This window comes from Ipomoea nil, unplaced genomic scaffold (genome assembly GCF_001879475.1).
Source record: "Ipomoea nil cultivar Tokyo-kokei standard unplaced genomic scaffold, Asagao_1.1 scaffold0937, whole genome shotgun sequence".
Classification (NCBI taxonomy): Eukaryota; Viridiplantae; Streptophyta; class Magnoliopsida; order Solanales; family Convolvulaceae; genus Ipomoea; species Ipomoea nil.
In genome coordinates, this window is record NW_017617365.1 from 1,078,866 (window position 1) to 1,092,432 (window position 13,567).

The 13,567-nt window shown below is 40.1% G+C and overlaps 1 protein-coding gene across 1 annotated transcript; it reads left to right on the forward strand.

Moving 5' to 3' along the window:
• Positions 1-800: 800 nt before the first annotated feature.
• LOC109179595 lies at positions 801-1,925 on the forward strand. The gene has a single exon (XM_019329096.1). It carries the CDS (start codon positions 801-803, stop codon positions 1,923-1,925), a length of 1,125 nt encoding a protein of 374 aa, XP_019184641.1.
• The last annotated feature ends 11,642 nt before the right edge of the window (positions 1,926-13,567 follow it).

Consider the following 13,567-nt stretch of genomic DNA (forward strand, 5'->3'; position numbering starts at 1 on the left):
GGGCTTGTGGCATGTTTCGACAATGAGGAGTACCCGACGAAATAGTAAGACTAAAATTGTTTCCACTTTTTGTTTCAGGTGAAGCATTAAGATGGTTGGACTCACAAGATGATGATCATTTTAGATCATGGGCTCAACTACACAAGGAGTTCATGAACGAATTCTTCCCATTAACGAAAACCATGAAGATTCGCAAGCAAGTGCAAGAATTCAAACAAGGCTCGTTGGAGAGTCTAGGTGAGGCTTGGTGAAGGTTTAAATCATTGAGAAGAAATTGTCCATTGGATTTGCTACACCCATGGGACGTAATTAGCTTGTTCTATGGGGGCCTAATGCACGAAGGAAAAATGTTGTTGGATTCATCTTCAGGTGGAGCTTTCGTATCATCCTCACTGGAGGATGCCGAGGCTTTAATAGAAAAGATTTCATCAAATACATCCTTTTGGTACAACAAGAGGGATTCAAGGCCGGGGATGTATGAAGTGAAGGAGAGTGTGGCCCATGAGGCGAAAGTCGAAGCAATGACTCAAGAAATCAAGAAGTTGCAAGCGGTTGTCAAGAAATTAGAGGCAAAATCCCAACCTTGCATGGTCCTAGCGTTGTATTGCAACCTATGCGGAGGACCCCAGGACACCAACACTTGCAAATCTACAATTCAAATTGAAGAGGTAGAGGCGGCAAACTATCAACCACCACAAAAACCGGATGGGTGGGGAAGTGAGAATGCAAATTGGAAACAAGGAAGTGGTTGGCAAAATCAAGGATAACAAGGGCGACCTCAAGGAAAGAATGTTTATGGCATGGGAGCGGAGAAAAAAGTTACATTTGGCTCCAACTACAATCAAGGGCAATCTAACACTCTCTACCGACCCCCGAGAAACTCCCAAGGTGAGATGGTGATGCAAAAGAGTGAGGCAAAGGATGTAGAAGAAAGTTTAACCAAGGTCATCAATGATTTGAAAAGAGACCAAGGATTCTTTAGGCAAGAAATCACACAAGAAATTAGGCAAGAAATAGCCTCAGTGAAACAAGAGTGCACTCTTTCAATGAAGAATATTGAAACTCAAATGTCTCAAATGTTCCGATTAATGTCCGAAAGACCATGGGGAACACTACCAAGTAATACCGAGAACAACCCCAAGGAGAGAGTGAATGTGGTGTCCGTAGTAAGCCCAAAAGAAGAAGAAAGAAAAGATACAATGGAAAAGGTGTGTGAAGAAGATGAAACCTATACCGTGAAAGTCAATAAGCAAGTGATTACCTCTTGTGGTCTCTTGAGTAAGGAGGAAGAAACTGACACCTCCTGTGCCCTTAAAGAAGTTGAGAAAGAAGCTCCGCTATCAAAAAGCAAGACTCAAACACCTCGTAAGACAAGATTAGGCAACCGTCAAGATTTTGAATGTGATGGAAGGGAAGATTTTATCTTGAATACTCTTTGTCGTGCATGTTTTGTTAATGAAGACTTTGATAGTGATGAAGAGGATGATTTATCTCAAATCCAACTTAGTGTAGAGACATCGACTATCCTTCACAAAGGATGCCCAAGCAAGCAAGGTGATCCAGGTGCTTTCTTTGTGAAATGTGTTATAGGAGATTGTGTTTTTAAAGATGACTTAGCCGATTTGGGAGCCTCCGTTAATATCATGCCTTCCCATATCTTTGAAAGTCTCAAGTTTCCTTGTATAGCTCCCACACCACTTGTTGTTCGGTTAGACGACGGGACTACTCGTTATCCCCGAGGTGTGGTTGCGAATGTTCTTGTCAAAGTTGGAAGAAATCTTGTACCGATTGATTTTATGGTGCTAGACGTAGGAAAGGATTTGGAGGTGCCATTGATTCTAGGAAGACCATTTTTGGCTACTTGTCGTGCCCTAATCGATGTAGGGACGAGCAAACTCATCTTTAGAATCAACGGGGACAGTTGATGAGAACCAAAAGGAAAAGAAAGAAAATGTTTGCTCGATGATCACAAAAAGAGCCAAGAATTCAATTAGGCCATGGTGGGAAATCTGAAAATTGTCTTAGGTGCCTAAGTGCCTAAAGGCCAACAACTTCGAAGGAGGATGAAAAGGTAACGCGTCTAGCCAATGACGCTAAATGTGGCACTTCTTGGGAGGCAACGCAAGGTTTCATTTTAGATTTTTGTTATTTTGCTTTTCAGTTTTTGTGAATAAAGTGTAAATGATGATTGTGACCTCAATTGTTTTGTTATTTTAGACGTGGAAAAGCTAACATTTCAGGATGTGGAAATTGTGAAGTTGAAGGAATTGAACAAGGAGAGAAACACCGAAAAGAAGAGAAGTGGGAAGTCACAACGCACGTTGTGACTTGCGTTGTGACACAAGCCAAAGGTCCAACGAAACAGGGGCATCCACAATGCAACGTTGTGGACCATGTTGCTGAGCAGAGGAAAAAGAGAAAAATTCCATAAAGTTCAACGTGTGTGGCAACGCTCGTTGTAACCAATGTTGTGAAGTAATTCGATCGGCCAACACACTCTACAATGCCAAGGCAACGTGCGTCGATGGATGGCTGAAAAGGGAGGAATTTACAAAAAGTTCAATGTGACTCGCAACGCACGTTGTGGGGAAAGACGATTGGCCAACGCACGACGCAACGTGCGTTGTGACGGGCGTTGCAGCTCCAGAATTTAGGGTTCCGAGATTTAAACCCTCAAAACCTCCCATTCTCTCATTCTACACTTCCACAACGAAAATTTCATTCTCTCCAACGCAAGGTATTCTTCCTTTTCCATCTTCTTCTTCAATTCAGTTTGAAGGTTTCAAGTTCTCAACAATGTCTTCCCAACAACAAGGTAACCATCTCAACCTCCTAATCTCCATTAATGAAGCTTATAGTTTTCTCTCTCTAGGTTGAAAGATGGTAGATTGTTCTTTATGAAGTTTTATCCATATAAATTGCTAGGATTGCTTAGTTGTTGAGATTGTGACATATTTTTATGATCAATTTGTGATTGAATGACATTGTTGTTGATGCATAGATGCAAGCATGAACCCTAGGTGTAAAATTTGGGGATTTTTTATTTTGAATTGTAATATGTCTTGAATGATGAAATTGTTGGTGAGAAATTGCAATTGCATACTTGAGATGATCAATTTTGTATAATGTGAGTGGATGCCACCATGATTTTGCATGAACCCTTTTGTAATGAATTCATTCATGGACTAGTTGGAGAAGATGAAGTTGACTTATTGACTTTTAGAATTGAGCTTGTAATGATAAATGTGTTGAATGTGCAATAATGTTAGTCATCTTTGTCTCAATTTAAAGTGTGAAAATTGATCATGAAATAGGGGAAACTATGTCAAAATTTTGATAAAATTTCGTAATTCAATTTTGAGTTTGATAAAGGGAATTTGATTACAATGTGCTTATACTCAACAGGTGGCAGGTTATCTTGTTTATTACCAGGCGTAATTGAGAACGTTTCTCTTGTAAGCAATTGCAGGAAATGTGACTCATGCAACCGAAGAAGAAGATATACGAATGCCACTATCAAGGAGACTACCGTACGCGATGTTTCCCCATGAATTTCCCGAGGCCAATGACTTGCTGACCCTGCAGGCCTACGTGTACTGACTTCACCAACGACAGATGAAGCAGCTAAAAGACGTCAAGGAAAAAGTGATCGATGATTGCGGTAATTTAGGCAAACAAATAATACCCGGAGTATTCGGGTTATCGATCCACAGGGAAGTAGGGTACTAAGCACTAGCTACTTGGTTACTCATATGGAACTAATCTGAACGAAACTTGAAGATTTGATAATTGTAGAAAATAAAAGACAGAATAAACTAATTAACAAGGTGTTGTATGCAATAGAGCAAAGCAGGATTCTTGGGATCACAATGTTTAATCTCCTAGTGCCAATCAAAGTTGTAATATTTAGTTTGGAATTAAGACTAGTGTGAGAATGCAAGGTGGAATTGAATTACTCTCGTAATCTCTATCCCTAGTGAATTTCCGCTCTCGTGGCTTAAACACTCAATAAGAACGAAGAACAGCATTCATTAATTCCCAATTGCTACCATCTCTCGATGTGCAACAATCTAGAATAAATTCCCCAACCAATTTGCCCTTTCTCAATGTGCAACAGTCAAGTGCAATCGTGTGAGCCCTAATTTATTCCTAACTCTCGTTATGACATGAACATGGCTATGAAGCTAGTAATTTAGGCCTTTAATACTAGCAACAACAGATTAAAACAAGATTGGAACACAAAGCATAAAACCAAACATAAATATATTAAAGAATTAAAGAACTAGACACATAGGTTCATAAACAAATTCACACAAAAATCCCTAAGGGTTTTTAGCCACTCATGGCTATAATAACAATAAATACAATCTTGAAAGATAAACAACAACAATAGGAATAAGAGAAAGAGGGAAAGAATTCTCCCGAATCTTCCTAGCCAATTCTCTACTCCAAAGCCAATTGTAAATCTTGAAATTGATCCTCTTGGTTTTTGCTCTTCATTTTGCCTTCCAATACCAAAATCTGGAAAAAGAACTCTGGGGTTGATGGAAGATGATCCTTTTATAGTGGGAACCCAATGGAATTATTTTAGGAAATTTTTCAGGCTTCCAAATATTTCAGCAATACGCACTCTCGACGCGTCGAGCCTCTGATCTGGGCACGGTCTTTAGTTTCTGGAATTTCTCGACGCATCGAGGCTGTGATACCTCAACATCTTCCTCTTTTTTTAATCCATTCGTGCTTGAAAATCTCCCCTTGCTTTTGCACTTAACCTGTAATGGTTAACACTATCAAACATCGTAAAACATTCAAAACAAGTGTAAAACCATATTCTAATGAGAAAGCAAGGAAAACATGAATTAAATAAGCAAAATTAAAGAACTTAAGCTATTGAGATGATTCAAAATAACAATAAAAACATGCACAAATGTGATTACATCACCCCCTCACACTTGAAAGTTTGCTTATTCTCAAGAAAAACAACTAGGCAAAACCACAGTTCAAACACAAAAAATCACTCCCACTCTCTCGTGCACAACTTAGCATACCGCAAACCAACTTACTGCAAAACACATGCTTCCAGAATCATCTCTGCTTGGCACACAAGGTCCGTTCCCAAGCCAGTATACAAGCACCAAGATTATTAGTAATGAGCAATCTAGTGTGCACATGTACTCAGTTAGGTTTATGCAGAACACGACACCAGAGAAACATCATAGGCTTGCCCTTCATACTTCTCCTGTATAGAACTAAAATTGCATGCAAAGATCAAGTAGGTCTTTATTAAACTTGTAATGGGGCTAAGGGTCATGGCTTATAACAAAAAAGGGGTATGGAATAATAACAAAAGAGAGATAATGACACAATTATCTATAGCTTTGAATCTCAGAAGAGATGAACCTATGGTGAATAAGGGAGCAAAAAGCAACTCATCAATACTTTAGCAACTCTGAAGGATATGGGGGTCTAATATAAAGAATTTCTTCAATCAAAATTTGATTTGGGTTTCTTTTGAATATGGAAAGACAATACTTTTAAAAAAAAAAAAAAAAACATTTTTGCATTTTTTTGGATTTTTCTCTTTTTTTGCATAACATAGAATCAACACTACAAACTGAATAAGAGATGAACTGGTTTATACAAACAAGTAATAACCCCAAACTTTAACTTTTCTGGAACAAATTTGCTTTTAAGGTAAGCTCCAAAGAGATCTCTTCTACAAGATTTCTAAAGACAAAAGCTACATTCTCTCTAGGGTGGAAGGAAAATATTTGGCCAAGGGCTAAGGGTTATAATAATGGGGGTAAATCAAAGAAAAACAATCACAATGAAGGGATAAGTGCTTAGCACTTATTTAAACAAACAAAAGGCACAAGGGGGACACAAAGGATAAAACATATGTAGGGACAGGTTTAAAGGCTGTAGGTTACAAAGAATGGCCTAAATCATTTCTAAACATGCAAAAATTAGCCTACACCTGAGGAGTAAAGGGACAAGTTCTAGTAAGCCAACCAATGCCGGAATTCCACATAAACTTTCACTAACACACGCACTAACCACTAAATTAAGAAATAAGTCTGGTTATGAGTGGGTAGCAAGGGTATTGACAAGGGGGTGGATTGCTAATGTGTTACACTTTGATTTCATCCATGGCATAATGAGATGCAGCAAGTTCCACCAAAACAAACCACTACCCAACACAAGAGAGCGAGTGCAATTAAGTGTCAAGACAAGCAGTTCATTAGAAACAAAGGACATGAGTCATTCAAGCAAAGTATTCAAGTGGGGAACAAGCAGCCTAAAAAGCACAAGTTTTACAAAAACCAAAGGAATAACAATTTTGGGTAAAAATGCAAATGACCAATCTAAAACATTAAGCATAAAATAAGAAAACAAGACTAAATAACAATAAAATGCAAAGACAAAGAAAAGAAGGGAAAATACTCCAATCCACCCCCCCCCCCCCCCCCCACACACACACTTAAAGAGTTACATTGTCCCCAATGTAACAAAATAAATGAAGGAAAAAGGAATTGAAGGATTGCCCTAGGACCTGCTACTGATCTGCATCCGGAGGTGGTGGTGGTTGGTACCCCCGGTAGAAGTCTGGGATGTACTGTGGGTCCTGAAGCCAAGGTGGTGGTGGTGGTGGAAAATGAGGCTGGAAACAAAGATGTGCTTGATTTTGCTGGTGAATGGATGTTCCATAAACCAGTTGACCTCATCTGTTCCTCTCATGAAATCCTGCCAACCATGGGGATAGGCAGGTGCAGGTGCAGGTGTTGGTGCTTCAAACTGGGGGGCATCCTAATCATCCCTTGCATCTTCATCTTCTTCTTCATCTTCACCTTGTTGGGTTTGCTGTCCGGGCCTGTAGCGGGTGCCATTGTAGTGTTGTGAGATGAAAGCCTGTGGTGCCAACCGGACCTCCTGGGTTTCATCAATCGGGACCCCTGCCAGCTGACAAAGGTGAGGGATAAGATAAGAATAGCCAAGATATACTCGACCCTTTGCCTCCGCTGCTTCACGGATGTTGCCGTTTATGATTCGGCCAATATCAATGGTCTTGTGCTCCTTGATGCAGTAAGTTAGGAGCACCTGATCCTTTCGGACATTCCCCTTATGAGGATTGGGGACGAGCTTGGCCTTGATGAAATCCAGTATTGCTCGGTCAGCCGGCTGGAAATACTTGTAGTCCATGTGGGAGGCTACACCTCCCCTAATGTTCCACTCGGCTGCTGAGTGGAAATACTTGGCAACTCTGTTCAACCAACCCGGCTCCATGCTGCCACTACCCATGTCACCGTGAAAGTAATCTCGGCCCTCATGATTAATGGTACCGTAGTACGTATTAATGGCCTCTTCAGAAAAGTCCACATGTGCGCCTCGAACAGTGCAAATGTTGTCCTGGAGGCCGTCCTTGACATTGGCATAAAACTCACAAACGAGCGTGCCAAAAGCCTCCCCTGGCTGAGCTAGGAATCGCGGTCCCCAATTCCATGCCACTGGGTCCGCTATTTGTGCTCCTCTTTTTTTCCAGACCGGCCTTGTAGACATCAGGCACTTGTATCGTTCTACTCTCGCGAGGGTAGCAAAGCGTTCAAACGACGGGATTTGGGGTTGTGCCCGGGCTTGGGACGACTCAGCTCTTGGTCGTTTGGATGGTGCGCATGCCTTAGGTGCCATGAAGAATGTCTACAAAACACAAGGTGAAAGCAATATATTCTTGAATTAAGACAAAGGGCTCACAATTAGGATATAACAATTGAGCCAAGATTCCCAAACTATTAAAAATAGGACAAGAAACTCATTTGGGCATTTTATCAAACACCTTATGGGCATGAAATTGGACAATAGATTTATGCAAAATTGACACTTCCAATTCATCCCACAAGTTCACCACACAACCAAATCATGGATACAAATCATCAATAGCAAGTACTACATAAAAACTAAACTAAACCATGAATTAAAATCACACAACAAAGCAAATTAAAATTGAAAGCAAATAGCTAGCAAAACTTAATAAACTAGAATCAAAACTTGAGTGCAAGGTATCATAAATAAGCAAGAACAATACTCATAACAACAATCAATGAAGAACAATCAACACTAAGCAACCTAGCTTTCAAAATTTCAAAAATTGGGGAAATATTCGTGGGTTAGGGTTTCTACCCAAAAATAGAGAAATTTGCACCACCAATTCAAGAAATTAATAGCAAAGTAGAGTAGGAATTTTACCTTGTAGCTTTAGGAGGTTGATTGAGGTGAAGAAAGCTGAGAGATTCGAGCTTAGGAGGGTTAGGGCGAGAGTGTTTGCAAAAGAGAGATTTGAGAAATTTGGAGAAAAAACTGATCTACGCGTTTTTTAAGGGTCAGGGTCCCGTCATCTCGACACGTCAAGAAATTCCAGAATGGAATTTTTCGACACGGTTTGAGCTCGATGCGTTGAAAATTTCCAGAAACATTTTTTTCGACTCAGCTTGGGCTCGACGCGTCGAAAATTTCCATAAAGTTTTTCTCTTTTGGCCTGGGCATCTCCACGCATCAAGCCTATGGCTCCTGATTCCTTAGTAAAAAACAACTCCTAAATCACAAATTAACACCCTAAACCAAAAACCACTCAAGTCTAACAAAAACAAAAACCAAAACGAAATAATAAGCAGGAATAGAAATGCAAGAAATTAAAGGATAACATGGGGTGCCTCCTATGAAGTGCTAAATTTAACGTCGCTAGCTCGACGTAACCTCCTTTTTCAGGTGTCACATGTAGGTCGGGAGGTTAAGGCAATGTATCACATTAGCCTTAACTTCCTCTGTTGAATAAAAATGCTTCAATCTTTGCCCATTAACTGTGAATTCCTCTTTTGTTCCTTGAATCACCACGGCACCTAATGGGTACACCTTAATCACTTTGTATGGCCCTGTCCATTTAGATTTCAATTTTTCTGGGAACAATTTCATCATTGAATTGAATAAAAGGACATCTTCTCCCGGGATAAACTCTCTTCTTAAAATGTGCTTGTCATGCCACCTCTTGGTCCTCTCCTTGTAGATTTTTGCATTATCATAGGCCTCAAGTCTAAATTCCTCAAGTTCATTTAGTTGAAGTAGCCTCTTGTCACCTGCAAGTTGCAAGTTCATGTTAAGCGTTGTGACTGCCCAACGAGTTTTGTGTTCCAACTCCACAGGTAAATGACATGTTTCCCATAAACAAGTCTGAATGGTGAAGTTCCAATGGGATTTTTGTAGGCAGTCCGGTATGCCCATAGTGCATCATCAAGCTTTGTGGATCAATCTATCAGGGACAAGTTGACTACTTTCCCAAAAATGGACTTAATTTCTCTGTTTGACAATTCCACTTGACCATTGGCTTGGGGATGGTAGGGAGTAGAGAGTCGATGATGAACTCCATACTTCTCAAGGGCTTTCTCCAACGCTCTGTTGCAAAAATGTGTCCCATTATCAGTGATCAAAGCCCTTTGTAACACCCCTAAATTTCAAGATATTTAAAACCTATAAAATAAAGGCTAATCTTTTATTAATCCCCAAACAGAGCATAAACTAGACATAGTAGTCGGGGTGTTATGCCACATCTAAGCTGGGGAGCTCAGATGCACAGGCTAAACTAACTAACAAAGCATAAACCATAACTATTACCCAAATACAAATCAAGGCACGCAGACCATCTCTTCCAGGCTAGAACTATCTAAACTAAGTCAACGAATCGACTAGCGCGCTCCGAAACTACTCACTGTCCCTGAAAAACATTCGATGTAATAACCGTCAGCCAATACTGCAGGTAACCCACTCCAACGCGTTAAGTAAAATATAGGTAGATATAAGAAACTCATTTTGAAACTGGAGTACATATATACTTACGAGACTCTAGTTTAAATCCAAGATCAAGACTCAAGGCATATTAACAGACTCAATATCATAGAATAATCATGAGAACTAATAGGCGTCCTAAACATGCAATGCAAGACATAATAGACAGATAAGCATGCAAATGACAAGTAAAGGCAACCAAGGCATTCAATACAACCAATTAGCAAGTAGTCAACAAAGCACACAATTCATCCTCTAACCTTATACCAAGTTCCAACCTTGTAGCTCCCCCCCGTCCTTATATCAGTTACAACTTATACCTCCAGGCCACCCTTATATCCCCACCCCTTATGCCTCCGGGCAACTACATGCCCCCACCGAAAAACCACCTTTCAACCACCAACATATCAAGATGGTGCCGCAGTGCCATTCAATGATTTGCACCTCTAGTGCCAATATCAAGGGGTTAGCGCATATAGCTCTAACATGACACCGCAGCACTTATAACCTGACCCATGCCTAAAGCAAGCAAGTCGAAGGTGGGTGTGTGCCTTTAGCACAGTCACGCTAAGGCTTGTACCTTTAGTACAATGACCGGGCACAAGTGGTGCCAACCGCCAACAGTTTATTTTCCACCAATCACAATCTCATCATCATCATCAGTCACACTGGCCATTGCGCAATGACCATGATACTCATCATCATCCAACCAATCAACACATAATCACATAACAAGAAAGACACAACAACAATGACATGTATCACACATAAAATCCTAGAACGATGCCTAAAACACCAAACGAGACTCATACACGACAAACGGGGTGCAATCGGACACAACGGGACACGGGGAAACATCAAACAGGGAAAAACACCACGAACCACATCGAGATTCCAGCGGGTAGGTGGCGGGTGGAGGACCACCTGCCAGCCACTCGTCGACGGCCAGGCACTATTCCAGCGGGTGGCCGGCGGGCAGACAACCGCCCGCCGGCTGCTCGCTGGAACAGTGAATGCGGGCAGCGGGTGGTCAGTCCCCCCACCTACCCCCCACTGATACACAAGCAACTTTTGGTTCCGGGATCTCTCGTGAAACCCGAAACCATGTTAAAACACATTCAAACACATAATGACAACACCACGTATTCAATTAATGGAATTAAACTAAGAATCACACCAAATAATTCCTAACACGATTCCAAAACATGTCAAGACTCAACATAAACCATATAGCGATCCAGGGACATCTGGACTCACAAGAACATCAAGAAATCTATATGCAAAGTCCTAAACACAAGTCTTAGCCTAGACTCAACACCCGATCATGCGAAATCCCACCCAAATATACCAAGAACATCATAATACGAAATCCACGTTATAACCCTAGGGCTCTAGACATGATCAAAATACAAGATCATTCATATAATTTTTCATAGTATCAAGAAAATCAAGAGTATCACATAAGCATCAAGATTAACACATAACATCAAGATTATCATATAAACACAATATAAACCCTAGGCAAAGCTCTATCAAGACTCAAGCACAAAATTATATATCAAAGGAGCCAATGAATAAGATATAGCAAGGAAAATAGGTTTTGTCGAGACATGGGTTACCTCTTAGCCTTAATTAATCCTCCCTTGGCTATTAAGGTTCTTCTCTAAGATTTCCCTCTGATTGATCTCCCTAAGCTTGGTGGTGGGGAATCTCTTGGGAATATTTTCGTGTAATATAACTATGGGTGGTAAGGGTTCTAATTGCTTTCTAATCCCCTATTTATAGAATCAGGAATCCTAGTCAGAATCTAAATAGTAAATGCCTACTTTATTTATTCCTAACAGATATATAGGTCTAGGATTCCTAATTAGAATCTGTCTAGTAAAAGGTTTACTCTCTTTATTCCTAATAGGCTTAAGACTCTAGTTTAGGCAAGGGTCCACAATCCATGGTGGACCACATTAATTAATTAAAGGGGACCCTAACCAAATTAAATCATTTTTAATTATTATTAACGGAATTAATTAAATAATTAATTTGGGATTGACGGCCGTAACACGGGGTGTTACACCCTTGGTACCCCAAATCTTGCAAAAATATTCTTCTTGATGACAACCTTGGAATCATTAGTAGGGCAAGCAATGGCTTCAACCCATTTAGAAACATAGTCCACTGCCACAAGGATGTATTCATTATCAAATGGCTTGGGGAATGGACCCATGAAATCAAAACCCCAAACATCAAATAGTTCCACTTCAAGAATGCCTTGTTGAGGCATCTCGTTTCTCCTTCCCACTGTGCCCACTCTTTGACATTTATCACAACGAACCACGAAAGAGTGTGCATCCTTGAATAGACTAGGCCAATAAAATCCTGACTGTAGAACTTTTGCTGCAGGTCTTGAAGCTCCAAAATGTCCCTCATAAGGTGATGAAAACCATTGTGCAAATTATACCATGGACCATTGTAACACCCCACTTTTCTTAAACCTTAATTACAAAACTTAACTTAAAAAGGATACTAAACAGTGATAAGATAGTATTAAGAACTTAGAGTTCAAACCATAAGAGGTGTCACCGCTAGAATCACCACATACGGTGATTGCACAAGCAATGAAAAGTTCTACTAAAGTCAAGTTGAACAACTACAACCAAATCTTGGGGAACAAAACCCCGGTGTCCAACACCATAAAAAACATCTAACCAGATCTAACATCCAAGTCTTAACAAATATAACTGAAAAGAGTTTAGACTATAACTAGCACTCTAAGCTAAGCTAGTCTAACTCAATCGCACTCAAGAACTGGGCCCACCTGAAATGGGTTAACAAACAAGCAAATAGAAAACAACACGTTAGCACGAATTCTAAGTATAACGCCACTCAATCCTGTAAAGTACTATAAAATATACTTTTGGAAAAAATTTGCCACGTACACTTAGATCAAGTAAACTTAATCACTTGAAACAACACTTAAACATACTCAACAATAAGTTCTAGATGCTTGCAACCTAATCATTAAATAGACATGCTTTCTCAAACATTTAATTCATCAACAATCTCATGCTTTCACAGAAATAACTTATCATGGCGCAAAACACTACTCATGCTCAAACTGATGGATAAAGATATACTTAAACTTTAACAAGCAATCTCATGCTATCAAGATAATCAATAAATGACAATATAAAGTCATGCTTCTTCTCATACTTTCATGCAAAACATGCAACTCACATAATCATGCAATAAGATGAACATGATGCTTTAGTATAAGTATAGATAGATATACATATACTCTTTCTTTTGTAACAAGGAACACTTGTTCTGTGGAGGTTTTTATAGAGTCACAATGACTCGCTTTTCTTTTCTTTCGCGTGAATCTCTTGACTCGCTTTCTTTCTTTACTTTTAGTCGTGGGCGAGGTAGGAATTTCGCCATAATGTGAACGGACCTATTTGGGTTCGGCATCTAGCCGGCCTAATACTCATCTCGCCCACAGAACGACTCTCTTGGTTCTTTTCTCAAAGTCTGTGGAATCAGGTATCGTACTTGTCAGTGTGCACACCCCCTAACCAGGATTCCAAGCCCGGAGGGTAATATTCAACCTAGTAACTCGAGAATATCGACCTCATTACTTCAAATCGGATCGCAATGTCCGTTTCTTTCTCAACTTTCTTTCTCTCTCTTTTCTTCCGAAAGGATATAGTCCAAACGGACCTCCAAAACCTCGGATTACTCA

What these genes read in the sequence shown, in the direction of transcription:
- LOC109179595 (XM_019329096.1), top strand. Translation starts at nt 801, where the DNA reads ATGGGAGCGGAGAAAAAAGTTACATTTGGCTCCAACTACAATCAAGGG.